Genomic DNA, 23,810 nt, shown 5'->3' on the forward strand with positions numbered 1-23,810 from the left:
TCTGAGGTCCCTTAGACTGCTCAGTCCTTCTAGCTGAGACCCATATTCAGGGGACCTGAGTCAGTCCCATGCTGGCTTCCCAGCTATCAGTTTGGGGGCCCGTTAGTTCCTCCTTGTTCAGGTCAGCTGTCTCTATGTGTTTCTGCAACCTAGTCTTGTCCCCTCCCCTCTGCATTTGGATTCTAGTTCGACACAGTGTTTAGTTATGGGTGTTTGCTTCTGTTTCCAACAGGTACTAGATAAGGACTCCATGATGGTGGATAAGTTAGTTGTTGGTCTCACTATCTGGGAAGGGCATTTATGGTAGCCTTTCCACGGTTGCTCAAATTGTTAGTTGATGGCAGTCTTGTAGGTCTCTAGACCTTTCTTTAGGTTCAGTTTTTTCTTCAAACCAATATTGGCTCCCTCTTTTATGTTCTCTCTCTCTCTCTCTCTCTCTCTCTCTCTCTCTCTCTATCTCTCTCTTCTCTTCTCTTTTCTCTCTCTCTCTCCCTGTTTGTCTTCTCTCTCTCTCCTGTCTTCTATTGCTACTCTGACTCAATCTTCCTAGTCTCACGTGCCTTCCTCTCCTCCACTTCTCTTTCTCCTAATTCTCTCTCCATTCACTGCCCCCCCCCCACTTCCCATGTGCTCTGGGGGACTTGTCCCTTCCCGATTCAGGGAGGGGACTTTATATGACTCTCTTAGAATACACCTTGTATCCTAGTTCCTCTGGTGGTGTGAATTATAGGCTGGTGATCCTTTGCTCTAGGTCTAAAATCCATATATGAGTGAGTACATACCATGTTCCTCTTTATGTGACTGGGTTACCTCATTCAGGATGGTTTCTTCACTTGCCTGTGAATTTCAAGATTCCATTATTTTTTTTCTGCAGAGTAGTATTCCATTGTGTAGATGTGCCACATCTTCTTTATCCATTCTTCAGTTGAGGGACATCTAGGTTGCTTCCAGGTTCTTCCTTATTACAAATAATGCTGCTATGAACATGAGCACATTTAGATTATGTTCCAAATAATCCACATCCATGCAACATAATCTAAACATTTTTAATCTTAAAGTTGTTAGGAGACTTCATTATGGTGAGTCTTGATGACTATCTTATGAGCATTTGGTTTGATTAGAAGTTTTGTAAATGTTAATTTGTTAAAGGTGGCCAATGGTATCAACATGATCTATATTCTAACATTTGTAAAGGCTTTTGTAGCTTTTTCTATAACTTAACTCAAAATGAGTAATAAATACCTAACTCTGTTGCTTCTTTTTCTATTATTCTTGTCAATTTTTTACACTGTGTATTAGGACCTTTGTTCTTAGGATTTGTCAATAAACAGGAATGTACCTGTTTTACTCATTTTGTTTCCATCCCCCAGGAGTTGACATCCCTTCAATTTTTGCTTGCTTTTTTTGTTTGGCTTTCAAATGGTTCTTTTTAAAAAAGTGTTTTATAATTATTACTAATTAAACATTTTGCAAATGACAAAAATGGTAACCCTATTTCTTTCTTTTTAGACAGTATTGTTTTGGAGTGTAGTTATTTATCTTTCCCTCAGTGGGAATAATTAATAATCAAGTTACTGTAAAGACAATGCCTAGTTTTGTTTTGTTTTGTTTTGTTTTTTAATACCCGGTTATTTGGAAGATTTCTTAGTTATTGTTCCATTGCTGTAAAGAGATACCATGACCCAAACAGCTTATAAAAGAAAGCATTTAATTGGGATCTTGCTAACAATTTCAGAGAGTGATTCCATGACCATCATGGTAGAGACCTTGGTGGTAGGCTGTCTCTAGAACTGGAGACTGGGCCTAGCATAGGCCTTTGAAACCTCAAAGCCCACCCCCTGTAATATGTACCTTCCCTACAAGGACATACCTCTAATCCTTCCTGAACAGTCAGTCTCCCAACTGGGGCAAAGTCATCACACATAGGAGTCTATGGAGGCATTCTCATTCAAACTACTACAGGAGGGATTTTTTCCTTTCCTTCTTCTCTCCCTCCTCCCTGCCCTCCCTCCCTTATTTGTTTTCTTTTAGAAAGAATTCAGAGGTCTGAAGCAAACCTGTAGAAGTCATCTCAATCCAAGCTGTAAAGCATCTCCTTACTTGGCAACTGTAACTTTGTACCCCCGTGAGGTAGTTCCGTAGGATTTCAGTGGGGACTTATACTGCTTTTCTTTCCTTGCAGGGCTATGAACTCCAAGTTTTAATGCCCTGGTACTTGTGAAGGGATTGAAGTTTATTGTGCTTTGTATAAGATCCCCCCTCCATGGCTTGCTTGGCTTCTTTAATATTTCCATGAATGCTTCATGGGTAAATATGTCACTGCTTTATATGGTTCATAGCCCATATTGGCTTGAACACTCTTGAGGTCCAATTTTCTGTCTTTGCCTTTACAGAATTACCTGATACTCTGTTGGCTTTTCTGTCCCGTAGCAGCTGCTGGTTAATATTGCATATACTCAAGGAAAAGTGATGCTCTGGGTTTGAGACTGTGATTCTTCAATACCTGGGTCTCTTTGCAGCTTCTAATACCTTCACAAAAACCTTTGAAGAATAGTTGTTGTGGTTCTATAAGTTTTTTTCATATGTATATGTGTATGAATATTTATATGTGTACGCAAGCATATCCTGTTAATAAGATAATGACCTATAAACAGTAGATTGTGTTTAAACCTATATAGATTGTATACAAACCTTATAACTTTAATAGTTTTGGTTCAGATGTAGAGTTAGTGTTTTACAATTCACATTTATATGGTATAGTTTGTTCTGAAATTTTAACTTTAAAGTAATTGAATTTGCTAAGTTTTTGAAGTTCTTAGACATTGTTTAAGAGATCTTCCAAATAGAGCATGAGTAGTCTTTACTGTTGCCTTTTCACAAGTTTTCTTCTATTTAAATATTCATGTCATCAGGATTTGTCAAGTTTTCTTACGTTGTGTACTAGGGTTTCTATTTCAACATCGGAGAATCAGTGACCCACAGCATCTCTTATGTATTTCAGGGTGCTTTTAAGGTCTTAAACTTACACTTAGCAAATAACCCATCTAATGTCTTTCCTTGCATCCTGTTATCATACCTACTATTGGGTATGATAGGATATTTCACTCTGTAGCCCAGACTTGAGAATAAGTGCTATGTAGAACATAGTGAGTTTTAGGTACTCTACAAGGATTAGGGAATTAGAACAAACAATATGCAATTCTCTTGCCTTGGCCTCCCAATCTGGGATTTCAGGCACCTAATTCCATGCCTGTTGCCTCTGCATTCTATCATTTTCTTCCTTTATTTCCATTCTTCCTTTACTCTCTTCCTTCTTTTGGCTGTACTTAAGCTTTTGCCGTTCCCTATAAATTTAAAAATCAGCTTGTTGAGTTTCCTCAAATCTCTGTAGGGTTTCAGTTGGCCTGACGTTGAGTCCACAGGTCTTTGATTCTCTGAGTGACTGTTTTAAAATTATGAGCCACTGTTTGGGAATAGTATTTATATCTTTTTTAAAAAAGCATCTTAAATAGAATGTAATTTATTTATGTGGATATGTATGATTTTGTTGCATATATCCAATAGATTTGTATTTCTAGGTACTTTTTTGTTAATTGTAAGTTATATATTTGATAATTGCCTTTTCTGTTACTAATACAAAGAAATGCAACATTCTTAAAAAGATTTTTACCACTGGTCTTTTTTATCATTTCTAATATTTTAAGATTTTTTTTTTTTAGGTTATATAGACTGATGACAAGAGTACGATTTTAATTATGGATGACTTTAAATACTTTTTCAATACTTTAAAGATATCATTACATTGTTTCATAGCATTCATGTATTATTTCACATTTAGAGATGAGTATGTACAGCAAAATCACCCTGAGTCACATTACAGGCAAAAGCAACATGGTTGGAATTTCAGTGACTTCAACCATTGCATGATAATTGTTGGATATTAATATTTAAATTTTCTATTAAAGGTGAATATAAAGATCAAGCTGGGCATTATGGTGGTACACTTCTCTGTGCTAGGCAGAGGCAGAGAGGTACAGAAAGGTACAGAGAGAGGCAGAGGCATCTCTGTGAGTTCAAGGTTAGCCTGGTTTTCAAGAGGTAGTTCCAGGACAGCTGGGCTACACAGAGAAACTTTATATTGAAAACAAACAAACGAAAGTGAATATAAAGATCAGAAAAATAATAAGTTGGGACATTTAGAAATGAAAACTGTAGTTGAAATTTTAACTTTAGTGTATGGGTAAGTCAGAATTGACCTGAGGATCTAAATTCAGTTTTCTTAATTCCATAGAAGATTTATTATTGTGATAGAAACTAGAGATGACTGGAGACCAGTTTTCCCAGTTCTCATCTAGACAGCTCAAGATACTTCTTCCTACTGTGCCAGAGATTTGTGTTAGCCGCAGGGAATTGCCTGTAAGGCTGTTCTTCCTTCAGGATGTGCACATTGCTGGTTTCATGGTGCTTTAAAAAATTTTTTTGACAGATTCTGTGACTCCAATGATTTAGTCCAACCCGATATGATTCTAATGTTGTATAATTGCTCTTCAGTAAATTTAGTTCACCTGCATGCAGAACTGTAAGAATGGGAGGTTTCTAGATAATGACTTTGCTCAGTTTTGTTTTGGTTGCTTATTTCCACATTTATGTGTATGCAGTGAACAGTAATATATTATTGTTTGTTATACATTTCCCTTGATCTTTCAGCTTTAACTTTCTAGTGGTTTTTTTTTTTTAATTTTAAAATCATGTTGTGACTTTTGAATTCCAAAACATCCTCCCTATTATGAACTCCTACTGATGCACTTCTGTGTTTTGTTGGGTATTATTTATACAGACCTATTTCACATAGATGCATTTACTTTTACATCTTTAGTTCTTGATAGTAACTTTTCCCAATGGATTTTTGTTCTCAACATTAGTTACTAGGAGTGCTTTACCTTTTTGATTAGAAATGCCATCATTGTCATAAATTTGTGTTATGTGTGGGCACATTTCAATTAATACTATTTAATTTTATTTTTATATTACTATTTGGATGTTTTCAATTAAAAAATATTGTGTGTGTGTGTGTGTGTGTGTGTGTGTGTGTGTGTGCAATAGCATGTATATTGAGGCTAGAAGACAACTTTGTAGAATTGATTTTAGCCTTTCACCTTTACATGGGTTTTGGGATTTGAATTTAGGTGGCTAGGCTTATATTGTAGGGCAGAAAATACCTTTACGTTATGGGCCCTCTTATTGTTATTGTTATAGCTAATTTCACTGTGTCTTTTTTAAGAAAAATAAATTCCCTTACTGTGATAATTTTTTTTTTTTTAAAATCAAAAGTATCCTGGTATTTGTCTTTTTTCCTCTTAAACATGAATTTTAGGATCAGCTTCAAAGTTCCATGAAAACAATATATTGAGATCATTTGGTTATGTTAATTTGAGAAAATACTGACTTTTTGTTATGTATAGGATTTCCCACTTAGATCCATGGTTATATTTATTAGATTTGTTTTGGAGATAGAATGAAACCTGTTTAGAGTTACATAAGTAATTTGCAAAGTTATTTCCCATATTCAGGGAAAACACTCAAGAGTTTTGATATTAAGAGTTTCTAGGTTTGAAATTGTGATCCCATAGTAGTTATAGTCATGAAATATGCTGAAAGCTGCCTCTCATCTTCATACATAGACTTGTACATTTCACAATCCTTTAGAGAGAGTTCACCTAGCCAGTCATTATAAAGTTTCGTCTTCAAACATCTGTGTTGTCTCTCAGGTATTTATCTAATTTACTGATTTGTTTATTTATCTTTCTGTGTATTTCCTTCTCATTTATTATCTATGAACATTTACAATATTATTGCTTGTGTGTGTGTTTGCTTGAAAATTAGGAGTGTTTATATTCTTACCTATTTCTAGATACCTTTTTAAATTTATTTTATTTTATTTTATTTTTGAGACAGTTTCTCTGAGTAGCTCCATTTTCTTCCATTTCAGTACCCTTTCTAAAGTTTTCCTTCTATTCACATCTTTGCCAACGTTTTTTATTTAGTTCTTGACTCTTATTTTGATTGGGTGTTGTTGAATGTTAATGTAGTCTTAATTTACTTTTCATCTTTTGAGAAGTGTCTTTTTATTTCATAATAAGCAAATTTATTTATTGGGCTATTTGATTTCTTTTTCTTTAGTGTTTGTATGTTCTAGGTTTTAATACTCTGTCAGATACCTATCCAGTAAAGATTTTTCTCTCATTCTCTAGGTTGTGTGCTTACCTGTTAACTCGCTCCTTTTCTGTGCAGAAACGTTTTAATTTCATGAGGCCCCATTATATTATTTTCTGATTGTTCCCCCTACATTTTTCCTCTAATAGTTTCAGAATTTCAAGTCTTAAGAATTCAATTCATTTTAAGTTAATTTTCTTAGATTGTGAGAGGTAGGATAACTTTCTATTTTTTTTTTTTTTTTTTTTTTTTGATATATCAGTTTTCCTAGCACCATTTGCTGAAGAGGTTGCATTTTCTTCAGTGTTTTATTTTTGGTGTCTTTTTTTTTTTTTTTTTAAATCAGATGTCTTATTTTTGCACTAAGCTTTACTTTCAAAATGCTTTCTAGTAATTTGGATCACATGTAAATTTACATTATTACAGTATGTTTTAAGAAATATGTGCTACTTTATTCCAAATGAAACTAAAAAATAGACCAGTAGTATATGACATTGGGTCTTGTCTTAACTAAGCCAGATGGGATTTAGCAATACAGGGTAGTCAGAGATATCTGGTTAATCTAAATTGCTTTGTGGATTTGTGACTTTCCCTAGAAAATTCTAGTTTGTATTTAGCTTCTTGGTGATTATTAGATGTTGTATAGTGTTTAAAACACCAGAGGGCACCAGAGATTCAGGTTTCATCTAGAGCAAGGTAATAATGGTGTTTCATGTCTTGTATTACTGCTAAATCTCATTCTCTGTTTCTCGATATTACAAGAGTAATCAAGTTCTCTAAAATTTTTAAGTGTGTTTAAACATATGCATCTTTTGTGTGTTGTGCTGCTGATATAATATTTAATCATTTCAGGATAGTGATTTTTATTTTAAAGAGAGAAAACAGTAAGGCAGCAGGGAAAACACATGCATGTTAGCTAAGCCCACTTTAGATTAGGCATATTAAAATCCAACTAAAAGATGGAAGCTAGATTCCTGACATGCCACAGGGCACTACATATGGTGACTTGGAATGAGACTGTGAAGCCGTTCTAAAGCTATTAAACACTATTCTGTTTAAAAAAAAGAAAAAAATTCTACAATTGCCATACATTTGATTTTTGAGTGAGTGAATTTATTATATATACAGCAATTACAAGAACAAATAGTAAGTAGCAGCTAAATACCAACATCAAATCAGGTATTTGCAGCATTCAGCAGAAGTGACTAGCGAAACCCTGATAAAACAGTGGTGCTGGGGTAACCAATTGAGAGTCCTAGGCAGAACAGAGAGTTCTGTCCTTGAATGAGCTTCCAGTTTCTCATTCCACTTCAGGGATTTTTATAGCATTGGACAACACATTGTAACCATCATTAAAAATAGTTTACCTTCTAGCTTTCTCTGGGGTACAGTGTTTTTAATGCCTTGGCTGTTGTGTTCCTTTTTTCTTGTCATAGATGAGGGAGTCAGTCTGCCCTATCAAAGGATCTTGAGAACACTGGTGACAAACCGGCTTGAGTCTGAGATTAGGGGTCCAGTCTTGCTTTCAGAAAGCAAGTACAGACAATACATGAAACTAATATAATTTATATTGCAAACATAGTTTATCACAGTAAATGATGTTCAGGAAAAATTATTTTTGTGCTAAAGACCATAACAAACTGACGAAAAGCCTTAATGATGATCACACTATGATAGGCTTATTATTTTATCCTTAAAATTATATATATGCTTAGTTCCTAATACAGTTTTAACTTCTAATATGGCTTTCATTCAAGAATACATGATGCAGGTATGGTTTCATCTTTGTTTCTCAGAGAGGGCAACTGATAAGTAAGTAGAGATGGGAAGAGTCATCTGACAATTGTAGGGCAGAGGCTAAAAACTTTGCTTCTAGCTCTAGGACCAGTACTACACATTTTTATAGCTTGGTTCATTTCTATGTTTAGTTCATATCATGCAGGTATGCTTTTTCAGGAATAACAGGACTAAAGATGAGGTTGGTAAAGTGTTTGCCATGGACGCCTGATGACCTGAATTTACTCACAGGAGCACTAGTAAAGGTAGAAGGAAGAAATGACTTTGCACAGTTGTTCGTTGACCTTATGTGTGCCTCCCATCTCTGTTTCTCTTACACACATACACACACACACGCGCGCGCACGCACACACACACACATTTTTAGATATTAGTCTTTAAAAATTTTAACATCATTTAACTAAAAACCCCTTAGATTTCTGGTTTTTATTATACTGAATAGAAACCCTGAGTGCTGTATATGATGTTTTTGATTATGTGACCTTCATTTTAAATTTACTTTCTAGCTAATCCTAAAAATATTAGTTGGCTAGAGAGATGACTCTGTAGTTAAAGAATACTTGTTTCTGCAGAGGACTCGGATTCAGTTTCCAGCATTTGATAAGGGTCACAGCTCCAATTCCAGAAGACCCAGCACTCTCTCTGGCTTCCACTGGAACCAGGCACTCATGTGGTATATATGTATGTATGTATGTTTATGCAGACAAAATACTCATATATATATATATATATACATAAATTTTAAAAGCATTAAATTCTGAGAATACTTTAGTACGTTAATTTCTCTCTATATTTAAGTTAATTTAAATATAAATACACATAGAGAAATGAACAAGTTTATGTGCTTATAAACATGTTATAGTTTAGCAAATTGACTATTGGGGGAAAGAACTTGGAAGGCCAACTTCACAGGCAAGATGCTAAGTGGCTGAGACTAGGTGTGTATTAATGATACCTTGCTTATTTTGTTGTTTTGTTAGTAGTTAAAAAGATTATTTGACTTATATATAAAGAATTTTTCATACTACTTTGCATAAAACTCAAAAGGTTATGTAGTAGGAAAAGTGAGACCCATTCATGATTTTGTTCCATTGTCGGGGGGCTAGCCCAGAACCTATTTATATGTCTTTCTGTAACCTCCTCCACCCCCACACCCCACCCCTGTCTCCTTTTCCTCTCATTTTGTTATCTTTTTGCTGTTGTGTACTTTGCCTGTCAAAGTGTTCTGAACTGTTTACAGGAGGCTAAGCTAACCTGTAATGTTTGGCATATTAAAAGTATTTTCAGTTTAGGAAGCTCATAGTTTACTTGTAAGAAGCATGTGGATTCCCTGTTCGTATAATATAAATTCCCTCTTTAGTCCTCAATCTGAGGGCAGGGACTAGTATTCTATCTACACCTTTATGAAAATACGGGTTCTGAGAAGTTAAGGTTTAGTTTACTTAGTAATTGGAATAGTCAGGATAGATAATAAGGTAGGCAAAGTGATTCAGAACTGGAATTTTTATTTGTCTCTGCTCATTATATTGTTCTAGGCAACCAGTACATTATTATAAGGCACATAATTCTTTAAATATCTACATGCAAGTTATATACTGCTTTGTTAGTAATATGGTCAATAAGGATAGTTTTGTTGTAAATTTAAGCAAATACATTGAACATTAGATTAGATACTATAGCAGGATCTATTGTAATGGACAAAAGTATGTTCTCAGTAGTAATTGAAATGTTTAAAGACAAATCGAGCATATGTTTTAAAAATATGTAATTGAAGTTGACCTTGCATATAGATCAGACTTTGGCTGAAAAATAAGAGAGCAAGGCAAATTGAAGATTAGACAAGAATTAGGACTCCAACAGAGGCTGGAATCAAGAGGAGTTGTTGATATTGGTAGAGGATGAGAGGGGAACCAGGGTCCTTATGTAGACATGAGCAGGAAAAGAATGCCTTTCTACCTTCTCAGAAAAATTAGTCTAGTGCTACTGCAGGAGCTTAATACTAGGGCAACTGAAGGAAGTAAACATTGAGAAGTATTTAACTTTATCAAAAACAAATCAATTAGAGGAGTTTCAAAAACAGAATACATGACAGATGAGTAGTACCTAAAGTGTATGATGTGCTACTCCACAGACACTTCAAGGTTTTTCTACTGAAGTACTAAATTTTCTGAGTATCTTTTAAAAATAATAGACCATATGACATGATACCTTCACTAGAAGACCCTGCATTACACTGAGACTTGGCTCAATGGCATTCACTTTTTACCTTTAAAATGAAATAAACCCAAAGCAGGATCACAGGCATTCCTGAACATGATAGCCTTAAGTTTGTCCTCGTCTGTCTTGCTTTTATTGACAGTGCTCCTGCCAGTGCTGCCTTTGCTTCCCTCCTGTGTGCCCCCTGTCCTTGAGGAACTTCTAAATTCTCTTTTCATTGGAGATCCTCCCAGCTCCTGTGGCAATGCCCACTCTTAGCTGTACCAGAAGAAATTGTGGTTAGGTTGGGACAAAGTGGGCAAAAGGTAATTATTGGGTAGTCACTTTCTTGATTATTTGTTGGGTAAAGCTGCTCTTTTAATTAAATTCTAGTGCTGGTTTTGAACTTGTAATACATAGGCCTGGAACTGATCTCTAAAGCCTGTTTGAATTCCCAATTGGAGCTGTGCACAGAAAAGCAAGATACTATTTACATTGGTCTGAAACAAATCTCATTTATGATCATCCACTCATAATTGTTTCTATGTAATAGCTTTTATTTGTTTTTAAAGATGCATTTATTTTATTTTTTTCACATTGACTATTTTGTCTTCATCTAAGTCAGTGTAACACATACATACAGTGTCCACTGACATGTACAAAAACCTGGACCTTGACCAGAGGCAGTTATAAGCTGCCATATGCTGGTAACTACACCTTGGTCCTTTTCGAGAGCAGCAAGTCCGCTTACCACAGAACCGTTTCTCCAGCTGCATAAACTTTTAATTTGCTTATGATTTTTATTATTTTACATTATAATTCATCAGTTATCTCCTTTCCTTTTTCCAGACCTTCCCCCCCACACACACCCCAACCTTGTACTATCTCAAAATAATGGACACCTTTTCTTTGTTATTATACATACATGCACACATACCTAAATACATAAACACAACCTGATTAGTCTGTATAATGTTCTGTGTGGATTATGATCTCAGTGCTTATCCCAACTGTCCACAGTTCACCTGTGAAAGTTATTCTATTCCCTCTGCCCAGAGAGATCCATCCATTCCCCTTGAGCTTTCCTTAGCCTCTCTAGGCCTATGGATTGCAGCATTTTTATCCTTTACTTTACAGCTTATTAATGTCCACTTATGATTGAGTACATACCATGTTTGTCTTTCTGGATCTGGGTTACCTCACTTGGGATGGATTTTTTTTCTCGTTCCATCCATGGCCTGCATGTTTCAGGATGTCATTTTGTGGTTTGCTTTTAGATTTTTTTTTTTTTTTTTTCCCCTTTAACTGCTGAGTAAAGCTGCATTGTGTAGATGTACATTTTCTTTATCCATTCTTTGGTTGAGGGACACCTAGATTGTTTCAGTCTGGTTATTATGAATAAAGCTGCTACGAGCATAGTTAAGCAAGTGTCCATGTAGTGTGATGCACTCAGAGGGAATTTATTTTGTCTTTTTGAGGGGTCCACCGCTTAGTTCCCAAATAAATCACAAGGAGGCTTATTTTAACTTATGAATGCTCAGCCTTAGCTTGGCTTGTTTTCTAGCTAGCTTTTCTTATTTTAAATTGTCCCACTTCCTTTTCCTCTTTCCTTCTTACCCTGTGACTGGCTGGGTGGCTGGCCTCTGACACCCTCCTCTCCTTGTTCTATTGTTCTTTTTTTCATTTCTTCTTCTGTTTATATTCTCTGCCTGCCAGCCCTGCCTATCCTTGCTCCTGCCTCACTATTGGCTACCATTCAGCTCTTTATTAGACCATCAGTGTTTTAGACAGGCAAAGAATCACAGCTTCACCGAGTTAAATAAATGGCAGTATAAACAAAAGTCACGCATCTTAATATTCTATTACATGTGCTTGTGGTTGGATGGGGGTGTCCTTTGGGTTTATGCCTAGGAGTGTTGTATATAGCTGGCTCTTGAGGTAGATTAGTTGAATGTTAAACCTGTCAGAACTCTTAAGATCAAAAACACAAGTGACACTCTTTCATTGGTGGGAATACAAACTTGTATAGCCAATTTGGAAATCAATATGGTGGTTCCTCAGAACATTGGGACTTGATCTATAACATTCCACCTTTATGGATACTATTAGTTTTAATACATACACACATACATTGTATAATGTTCAAATCAGACTAATGTATTCAGTCTTAATAATTGGCATTTCTTTTTGGTGAAAACATTCAAGATTCATGTGGTTTTGTTTTGTTTTGCAGCATGTAGTTATTATGTTTTCTGTAGTCACTTTACCATACAGTAGAACAGAGAAACCCATTACTCCTACTTACTCTTAATTTAGTACCAAGGGACACTGTTTTGAAGTATTTTACTTAGGCCTTTTTAAAAGACTATTTTTAACTTAGAATCTGATCCTTCTTTAGGTAATTATTTTTGCCATTTTAGACTATTTTTAACTTAGAATCTGATCCTTCTTTAGGTAATTATTTTTGCCATTTTCATGTTTTGTGTTTAGGTATATAAATATGGGCATTCCACTTGATTTATATCAATTGGAAGTTGACTTTTGGAGCCATTCTTATGAATGTTTCATTACTAGTTTAAGATAGTAATTTGTTCTCTTTCTTTCTCTTAGTACAGACACATCTTTAAATGTTAGCTGTTAGTGGGCTGCATGGTGACAGCGCTGTTGTTCTTTCTCTAGGCTGTGTGTCTGGCATCTTTCTTTCATTGAGTACTTTTCTATGTTTGCTTGGGCATTTTTTACTTCCTTACCTTTAAAGTGTACACCAAGAGCCTTCATTTCTTGAGTGTTTGACAATTATAATTTATTCTCTATACAAATGCATCATCACTGGGGGAATATATAATTTAAATCAATTTGACACAGACTCATGATGTCCCATTTGCCCATCTTTTTATGGAATATGTTTTAATATAATAATCACTTTTGTATAATTAGTATGTGAATCACAATCAGTAGCTAGACTGTTATTACATATGGTGAAAAGGATTTTTAGAGGGAATTTATTTCTTCTCGTAGATACATGTCCTCTTGTTGGTACTATAGACAAAAAGCAATCTTATGAAATTAACTTTACTGGTGTAAAACAAGAAGCCCAAACCTATTTCATGTTTGTTTTTATGTGTATGTATGTGAATGTGTGTAGTTTTATTTATACTTTAAACATAGTCCCTTTGTAGCCAATTGCTTTGAGAGTGTGTTTTAGTATATTCATTTGGTATAGAGGAAGTATGCAAAAAATATGAATCATGAAAAAATTAATTTAAAATTTTAATTTCAGAATAGCTAGGCAGATAAATAGTTAAGAGACTTTATGTGGAATGTTTATTTTATTTATTTATTTTTTAAACGATTGAGTTTTTCTGCTGCTATTAAATGGAATAGTGGAGTTCACAGGGGAAATCTTGAAGGGCTTTTAACAATCCTGGATGAAAGCAAAGAGTCCGTCTTCATTTCCTAGTCTTTCATTGTAGAGGATTTGTGGATGACTGGAGTAAGTCTAATCCTTCTTGGTGTGTCTCACTTACCAGAGAGGAAATGATAATTTCTGGAACACACAGCAGGTTCTGATTTCTCTTCCAGGAAGCTTGCTCTTCTGCTTAGTGATGGCCAGTTTAATTTTAAAAGCTTAAGGAGAAAAGATAGCATTCTTCAGTTCACTTCATTGAATAAGCTTAATAAAGTAATATTATTTATAAGAAAGGTCTGTTTTTGTTTTTTCCATGCTGTGTAGCCAAGGATGACCTTTAAGACCTTTAATTCCTGTTTCTCCTGCCTCAACTTCCCAAATAGTGGGATTACAGTGGGCACTGCCATACTTGGCTAAGACATATATTTCTTTGTGCCCGTGCATGCACACAGGCAAACTAACTTTTGTCCCTTTAGAGGTGAAGATGACATCAATGATGTGACTTGCATGGCAGAAGTCAACCTTGATGAAGAAAACGCCTGCATCTTAGCAACACATTCTGAATTTGTTGGCACACTCATTCAGTCGTGTAAAGAAGAACCATTTCTTTTCATTGGAGCTCTACAAAAGAGAATTTTAGACATTGGTAAGTATAGAACCATGATTATTGACCTGATAGGAATGTTTGTTGAGGGGAATTGTTATCATGAAGACATGGCCAAACTCTAAGGATTAGGTAAGGCTCTAGAAATATTCTGAGATTTCCTGAGTATTACAGAATGAAACATATTATTTTATAATACTTTAATCTTTTGTTTCTGTGGTAGATAATAGTAAGTTAATGTTTTTTTTTATTTATATGATTGAATAATAGAGATACATATTTTTCACAAATACTTTATGTGTGCTGTTTTTTTTTTTTTTAAATCATGTTCCTTGTTGGTCCTTAGTAATGTATATATATACACACAAATGAAAGTTTATAATAAATGTTGTATTTGTAAATTGTAGGAATACCTAATGAGAACCAATTTTTTCCTTGTATCAACCCTAAAATTTAATTTCACTCTTACTCCTGAAGAAAATTGAGCTAGAATATTAAGATTTTTTTTTTTTCTAGGTACAGGGTTTAGGTGACTCCATTGAATTAAAAAAAAAAAAAAAATAGAGGAGAATGTATGTACTCTTATTATTTGGAGCCAGATTCAATGTCATGTGAAAGACTGTAAGACCCCATATTAAATGCAGTGAGATAGATTAGAGATTTTTTTAAATGAATTATACCGTATTTGGTCTACTTCATAATAAATGAGTATTTTAGCTATTGTATGTTGAGCACTTTTATATTGTAATTTAAATTAAGGCCATGTTATCCTTTGTGAGCAATTATAATTATTAATAGTTTCTCCTGGCTAGGTTTTTGTCAGACAATAGAGAAATCTCTATTGAGAAAATGCTATCATCAGTTTGCCTATAGTGATGCAGAGCATTGGCTGAATTCTTTCCCTTCCACAGTTTTTAATCCGTTTGGTTTAAGTCTTTATTAAATGATATATTTTTAAAAAAAATTTAGTACTATTTTTATTAATAGTGGGGATGCCTACAGTGGTCAGAGGTGTCTGGTGATTGTAAGCTTTACAGTGAAGGCGTTAGGAACTCCATCTGAATCCTCTGCAAGTGCAGTTTGTATTCCTGCTAACTACTGAACCATCTTTTGATCCCTGTATGATCATTTTCTTGAGGTTTCATGACAGCTTAAGATCGTAATCAGCAACTTTTTTCCAGGTGGGAAGCAAACATGAACAACATATGGACAAATGAGCAGGACTGTATCTTATTGGCCTCTGGCTTGTATAACAAAAGACCATAGCCTTGAAGGCTTCAGTGACACATACTTATTGTCACAGTTATGGAGTGGGAATGTCAGATCTGGATGCTCATCAGGGTCTCTGGCTAGGGTGGTCTTTCACAGTTCTTTATATTGTATCCTTATGTGATCTACTCTGACTTTATTCATTGCAATTGATTATTCCCAAAGGGCTATACTCCGATTGTCAACCAAGTCATGGACAGAGTTTCTTTATGCCTTTTTGGGGGAGAAACAAACTTTTCATCCATTGGTTGGATTCTTACAAAACTTTGTGCCTAGAAAGAGATGAATTTTGACCTACTGGCTAGAGTTTGGCAACCCTGGTTTAGGAGGATTTGAGAAACTCTGTTTTCAGTTCTTAATGATGAAATACAAACAATGCACATAATTCGAAACATAAACTATCCTTAAAGGAAACAGCCAAGGAATGAATGTTTTATTTATTTCTAGAGATGTTTTCTACTTGTAATAAAATTCTGTCATACAGAAGTTAGCGACTGAGGGTATTCCTAAAAATAGAAATTACACATTTTCCAAATGAATTTTTTAGACATAATGTTGTTCCTGTGTGCAGGTTAGACTTAATTTCAATATTCATTTTTTTCTCTAATTGCCTAAATTAAATTGTAGACGTTCAATAAAGTCAATATTAAGCAGGCAAGTACTAACTAGCTCTCTCCTTAATTATGTTGGCTTTGTTTTAAAGTGGGAATTAACCTACATATAGTTTTAGCTTAGTGAAGATATGTTTGGACATTTGCTGTTGTATATACTTAGGAATTATTAATACTTGTTCATTTCTAATACTATAAAAATATTACAGATTTTAAAAATACCAATTACTATTTTTACCTGTTTTGTTGCGAATCAAGTTCCAGAGCCTTCTATACTATAGATTTTTAAATAGATAAATTACTTCTTTATAAGTACATAGTTATTTTCAAATTCCTTTTCCCCAAGAAATGATCTTAAATGCTGATTTTATTTAATTTAATCATAAGTTGACTTCCACTGCCTACCCTATTTTTAATTGTGATGTATATTTATTTTGTGTGTGCACATGTGTGCCCGCCCATCTGCATGTGAGTGCTGATACACATGGAGGTGGCTGGAGTTACAGATTGTGTGTGCTTCACTGTCAAGTAAACAAGGAATTGAATTCCAGTCCTGTAAGAGCAGTGAGCAAGCATTTAGTTACTAAACCATCTCTCTAACCCATGTTATAATTTTAACCATTTGATTGTTTAGAAAATTTACTGCTTCTTATATGGAAGGTTCAACTAATTGTTTATGCTTTGTGTTTAAAAGTAGTGTGACTTTGTAGTGTGTTTTTCTTTTCCCTTTGTTTAAGTCTTAAATTGGAAATGAGGTCAATTTTGCCACAAAGTAATGAATTATAGTTTGAAGGCTTAGTTTAAAAGAAGTTGGATAATTTTAAATCTCCCTACTTAGTTTACTTAGACTATATTTTAAATTAAAATTTATTCTGTGGTAATGTCAAAGTATATTTGAGTTATAATTATGTTTTTGCTGTCGTTCAGCCTTTGATGGGAATGAGTATGTATTATATGAATTAGCATGTAAAAATCAAACAGTATTTTTAAATTACTGTGAAGATATACGTGTGTCTGTGTATGTACGTGTGTGTGTGCGTGCGCATGCATGCATGCATGCCTGGGAAAATGGCTCAGTGGATGAAACACTTGCCTGGAAAGTGAGGAGTGGATCCCTAGCACTCCACATACACATGAATAGACACATACCACAAAAACCACCACCACAACAAAGAACTCCACACTAGCCTTTAAAAATGCATCTACCTTAATTTTCTTAACTGCCTGTATCTTTACATTTGTATATCTATTGATGCAGGCAGTTCTATTGTCTTATGAAACACAGTTTGAATACTGTTAGGATTGTTTATATGTCAGCTACTGCTCTTGTTTATCACTCAAATTCTTTTTCTAAAACTTTCTTTCTCATTACAACCTGTATGAAACAGTTTGTTCATAAGAGAAACAAGTTATTGAAATTAATGGTGAAATGATGAGGTTTTGTGCATATTTCATCCTATAATTGAATAGGTTAATTTATGAAAACATGAGTAGTGCAAAATATAATGGGTAACAGACAAAAAGAATGTTTTATAGACAAGGAATGAACAGATTTATAATTTCAGTTCACTGAAGTAAATGTCATGAATTGTTAACAGTGTCAAGCAGGGTAAAATGTGCCTTTCCATTTTTTTAATTACTAAAATTAACAGAATATAGCACTAATTTCTGCAGTTACCATTTTCCTCCCTGAACACTAAACTTGATTTGTGTTCTTATTAACTTTGTCCTATAAATGACCTTGCAAGGAGAATGATTCTAGAGGCTAAGGGAAACAATGTCTATATTTTCTGAGGCTCCAGGCTAGGTTTTATTAATGTAATGTCTAAGATCTTTGAAGTTGTGACTTTACCAGGAAAATCATAATCTCCAAACCTTTATTCATAATGGGTATGACTTCCAGGGGGAACTGAATACCTGCTGTGCTAATTATTTCAATTATAAGCCACTACTAAAACATGTAATGGATTTTCTCTGCCTATACAGGTAAAAAGCATAACATTACGGAACTTAACTCTGATGCTGTGAACTTGATCTCCCATGCAACACAGGAGAGATTGCGAGGCCTGCTAGAGAAACTGACTACAATTGCTCAGCATCGAATGACTGTTTACAAGGTAAAGGAAATATTAAGGAAGTACAGACTCTCATCTCCTGAGCAATGTTAAAGGTAGTTTCATGGACAAGGGTGTATTTATATCAGGATGTATTTGTAGAAGAGTGATTGAGACTTAATATTTCATGTTAAGAAAACATTTTCCTTAATTTCTCTACTTGGAAATGCTTACATAGTAAATTAAATCAAAATAGAATTTATAGTGTCCAAAGTAGGGTTTTTTGTTGCTATTGGGATATGCACCTGTTTTGACTGAGGCTCCTCCTCTATTCTTGATTATGAAGGAGGTTGTGTTAGGATGGAATACTGGTTGTGTGGTCTGGACTCTGCTTACATGGCTCTTACTTACATGATGATAGTAAGTATTGATACTAATGTCATTCATTACTACTCTTGCCTGCTATTATGAAAGACTAAGTGAAAGAATAGCCTGTCTAATTTCTAGTGGTGTAACAAAATGACTTGCTGTTACTGAGACAAAGGCACTTAGTATATTTGAATTGTAGATTTTATTGCTTCTTGGCCTTTAGGGTAAGATCAGTTCTGAATTGTAGTTTCAGAGGTAGGCAAATAACTGAATGATTATGGATCTTAAGAAAAGATAATGGGATGAAAAGGGATAATTCTTTTAAATTAAAAAATGTCGAGTGGTAGATTTCAACATGTTGGTAAGTAGGTAACTTTGTGAAGTTTTGAGTTTACAATAGGATCATTCATTGTCAAAGCTTCATACCCAGCCATATAAATTAAAGGAAACCCAGACTATCTGCTGCTGTCACCCTGGTAAATTTGGTGGAGAAACCATCTTACTTACATTCTGTTCCATGTAGAACTTGGGAAGCTCCTTACTTTCAAAATTTTTGAGGGAATTTGTCAGACTGACTTAAATATGGAATCAGTATCATAAAAAGCTGTAGAAAACAGTGTCAATATTCCATTTTATGTGAGTATAGAAATTTGTCCATTTTTGTAGGTTATTATTTATGTCAGTTCAGTTGGTGGTGGTAATTGCACTTTTCTTTCTAATTCTTACTTGTGTTTTCCCTGTTATTCTAGCTAATGGCTTCCCTAGTCATTACAAAGAACCAGGCACTTTTGGTTTCTCTGATGGCTGAGCAAGCCATTGATCTATGGGTATAGTAGAATATTATTAGGAGCCTTTTTTTCATCATCATCATCATTATTATTATTTTTATTTATTTATTTATTTATTTTAAGGACCACTAGTATTTGGTTTTACTCTAGGTCTCTGGGCTATCTAATCTCTGATTCTTGGTCACCCAAGCAATGTTTCGATATGGTTTCATCTCTTGGAATGGTTCTTAAGTCAAGTCATAGAACATTCCAGATTTAAAAGTTGCCCAGTCTTTTAAAAAGCCCATCACTCAAAAGTCTAACTTTTCTTTTAAAAAGTACCAAAACTCAACTGTAGGCTCCTATAAAATGAAAAGATAAATGACATACTTTCCAGAGCACAGTTAAAATCAAAGCAAAGCCACATCCCTAAGTATGAACAGCTCAATGTGTGACATCTGGTACTCACAGTCTTCTGGGCTCCAAAGGCTTTCAATTTCTCCAACTCTGCCATTCACAGCACATCTAGTTTGTCATGTAGTCTCAGGCCTGTTCTGCTCCACAGCTGCTGCTGTCTTTTGTTGTCATTGTATGGTTCTGGGACTCTGACCTTACTATGTGTTATAGCCTCTCTCCATGACCAATCCTGCAATCCTAGGGTGTCCACTGCCTCTCCTGGCATCTTTTCAGGAAGTCCAGCCTTGTATACAGACCTTTTTTTACTCTGTGATCCTCTCATGCCTGAATCTTACACATTATCAAGTTTGACTGTCAGCATGAGATACAGCCTTGCCCTGCTCTGGACCCTAGCTTCTAACTCCAGGGAAGTACCCCCAAAGATTTCATTCATTGTGCCATTCAAAACTTTCTTGTTATAAAGTTCAGGTAGACTTTCTTTGTATCAATTAATTGCATGTGTTAATAGGATTTGGTAGTTGAAGGAAAATGGGTAGTGCTTACCCTTCCTGGAAGACCTTAATCATTTAGCTTAAGGATAAATACCTTCTTAACTTTCTGTTATATGGTAGCTCTCTTTCAACTTTCATAATGGTTCCTCATATTGGGTTAACCTCAACATAAAATTATTTTCATTGCTACTTCATAACTGTAATTTTGCTGTTATGAATTGTAATGTAAATAGCTGATATATAAGATATCTGATATGCAACCTCTATGAAAGGGTTGTTCAGCATCCCCCAAGGGGTCATGACCTACAGGTTGAGAACCACTGTGTTACACATTTACTATTGATTTATACTGCACCCTTTACCAAACATTCATTCTTTAGGATAGCTAGTATTGCTGTCTGAATGTTATATAGAAAGACAAAATTATCCGTCTTTAAGAAGAAATAATAACCACTTAATTACATTTGAATTTACTTCAAAATTCACCATTATTTACAAACTTTAATTATAATAATAGTATTTGTATCAAAGGTTTGGTCTAGTCCTTCTATCTCTTGGGTTTTATTTTTATCTGTCCAATAAAGGAAATTCTACTCCATAAACTATTAAAAAAAAAAAACAGCCACAGTTATTGAAAGCAAAATTCCACCTCCATCTTTTCTATTGTAGATGTTAGTTACTTTTACTTGGGTATAATGTTCTAATTAATCATAGGTCATAAACTGAAATGTAAATAAAAAAGTAGAAGTAATCTAGTATTTAGTCTAGCTTTTTTTTTCTAAATCCTGTTTGGTGTTTTGTTTTGTTTTGTTTGTTTGTTTGTTTTCAAGGCAGGGTTTCACAATGTAGCCCTAGCTGTTCTGGAACTCACTCTGTAGACAGGGATAGCCTTGAACACAAAGGTATACCTACCTCTGCCTCCACAATGCTGGGATTAAGGTGTGTGCCACCACAGCCCAGCTCTGCTTTGTGTTTTTACACTGAACCTGCTGTCTGTGCTGTGGCTATGGAGTATTTCACTCCCTAGCAGAAAGGTACTGTGATGGTTCCTTCAGGTGGGATTCACCTGATGGTGCTAATATCACCTGCATCTGGATATCTAGTACTGGCTTTTATACTTTTGGTCCATGAAGTCTTCAGGTAGTTGGTTCACAGAGATAGGAGGAACATGACAGGAGGTAAGTATTCACAGTAGGTTAGGAAAGGCACTCATTTGCTGTAGCTGGAAGAAAAAGGAGAAATTATGCCACAGGCAGTTGTATCTGAATTGGTAAAGGAAACAGCATGAGAATGAGATATGGTTAAAATTTAGAATGCCTGTACTTCTTTTAATTTAGTGTTTATTGTCCCTTTTAAATTAAATTTCTGTCCATAAACTGTCTCCAGAGTTTCTGAACACAGAAATGGTAAAGATGAAGTATTTAAGAAACCACTGTTATTGTGCTTAACCTCTGTGCTTGACCTATAATGTGTTCCACATTTTATCTTGTATTATTTAACTTTAAAGACCATTTGGGAATTCTTGAATTAAACTTTAAGTAAAATAAGTAGCACTAATACACCCTTCTTCCTTAAACCATGTAATACTCTTTTGATCTAGTTAAATGCCAACAATAAAAATTTAATTTAAAAAGAATCTTGGGCATATGAAATCTCTTAGTCTAAGCTAATTGAAGCAGCCATAAGCATGAGGATAAAGTGGAGGCAGAGATGGGAGTAGTATGGTTCTGGGTTCCAAGCCAAATGCTTACTGCTGAGCTCGCTGTTTAGTTGTTTTTTGGCTATAAGACTCTCCCTCAAGTGTTGACTCCTGAGATGAGTAGATGTTTGGATATGTATGGATTGTTTAAAACCTTTCTGCTTCTCTCACAACAGCCCACTTGTAAGGATATTTGTATTAGGTGGCTATAGGTGAAGAAAAGTAGAATATACTTAGATTTGAAAGCACTGTTTTTGTATTCTAGCATACCTGGATAAGAGAGACATTTTTACTTTTGTCATTTTATGGAGTATTTAAGATAAGAAATTATAGTTTTTTGTTACAGTAAATTATATGCTTTCCCACACTTGGGAGGCTAAGGCAGGATGATCCTAGGTTCCAGGACAGCCTATTCTGTATAGTGAGAACCTGCTTTTAAATGAAAACGGTAAGTTAATAAATTATATACAGAATTATTTTGATTAAAGTTGCTGTCTAAATTTAGTTTCCGTAATCAGACCTTTATGATTTTTTTGTTTGCTTTTGATTTTTTGAGACAGGTTTTCTCTATGTAGCTCTGGCTATCCTGGAACTTGCTCTGTGAACCCCAGGCTGGCCTCAACTCAAGATATCTGCCTTCCTCTGCCTCCATCGTGTTGGGATTAAATAAGATTAAGCCAATCTATCTGAGGTAGCACTCTTTCTTGGCTGTCCTTTTCAGTGAATAGATTGTTTCTTGCTTTTCATCTAATATTTAATTACTCGTTTATGTCAGTAGATAGAAATAATTTGACCAAGGAAGATTGAATTATAGGTACTGGTATATTCTACTGGGTTCTTTTTCCTAATATTAGGATTTGTTTGATTTAATTCCTTTTGCTGTCTCTGAGTAGGCTTGCTAAGGAAATCTTTCTGAAATATAAATGCTAATCATCTCTCAAATTTAAAGATGATTAAAGTTTCTGGCTTTTATTTTGTTTGCTTGATTGTTTAACAAAGTAAAAAAAATATCTTCTGAAAAATCTAGTTCCTTCTATGACTTGAAGTTACCCTCTTTTGTGTTGTTTATCATAATGCTTAACGCAAATGTATTGCCCAAATCATAAAACTGTTTTTCCCCTAGGGAAGTGAAAATTACATCTTGTCTACTGACACCAGATCACAGCTCAAATTTCTTGAAAAGCTAGATCAATTGGAAAAACAGAGGGAGGATCTAGAAGAAAGAGATGTTACTTAGAGCAGCCAAGGTAAGCATTGTATGACTTTAGGAACATGGCCCTGGCAATGTGATCATAATTAGCTTTATCATTGACTGATGGCCTTGCTTTTCTTAAACCTTTGGGTTTCTCTTGAGAATATTCTAAAATGAAATTACTAATAGCTTTCAGTTAGTTTAGTTAATGAGTCATAATCTTGTCCCACCCCCCCCAAATAATCTGGTGTACCTGATATCATTCCCTCCCATCCATCCATCCATCCATCCATCCATCCATCCATCCATCCATCCATCCATCCCTATTTCTAGCTTAAACTTTTACACAAATTTTAGACTCATAAGATACTATTTGGCATGTACCAAGTTGAAGTTAACAAGAATAATTTTTAAAATACAGGAAGATTATGGTAAAATTAATAATTTGGAGTATATGGAACCAAATGTAAATTGGTGGAAATGTGTTAGAGAGAGGGAGAGTCACTAGGAGCTACAGGAGCCATGGCCCTGTGTTCTTCCTCTTAAGTTGTTTTCTAGGACTAGTAATGCCTGGATACTACATAACAGTTCAGTTCTACTACAGTTTATGTTCTATACCCACAGTTCTTAATAGACATAATCAAAGCCTCACAAGAGATTGTGAAAGCTGAACACCAGAGTCTTTTTTTTTTATTTATTTATTTATTTATTTATTTATTTAT

General features: G+C 34.7%; 1 protein-coding gene across 1 annotated transcript in view; it reads left to right on the forward strand.

Annotated features, from left to right (window-relative positions):
* LOC127214327 (transcription initiation factor TFIID subunit 4B) overlaps window positions 1–23,133 on the forward strand; it is a 59,195-nt gene extending 36,062 nt beyond the window's left edge. The window contains exons 11-13 of the mRNA XM_051174730.1: window positions 14,092–14,261; window positions 18,086–18,216; window positions 23,020–23,133. Coding sequence (XP_051030687.1) covers window positions 14,092–14,261; window positions 18,086–18,216; window positions 23,020–23,133 — 415 coding nt within the window. The remainder of the gene's footprint in view (window positions 1–14,091; window positions 14,262–18,085; window positions 18,217–23,019) is intronic.
* Window positions 23,134–23,810: the final 677 nt, after the last annotated feature.

This window comes from Phodopus roborovskii, unplaced genomic scaffold (assembly GCF_943737965.1).
Source record: "Phodopus roborovskii unplaced genomic scaffold, PHOROB, whole genome shotgun sequence".
Classification (NCBI taxonomy): domain Eukaryota; kingdom Metazoa; phylum Chordata; class Mammalia; order Rodentia; family Cricetidae; genus Phodopus; species Phodopus roborovskii.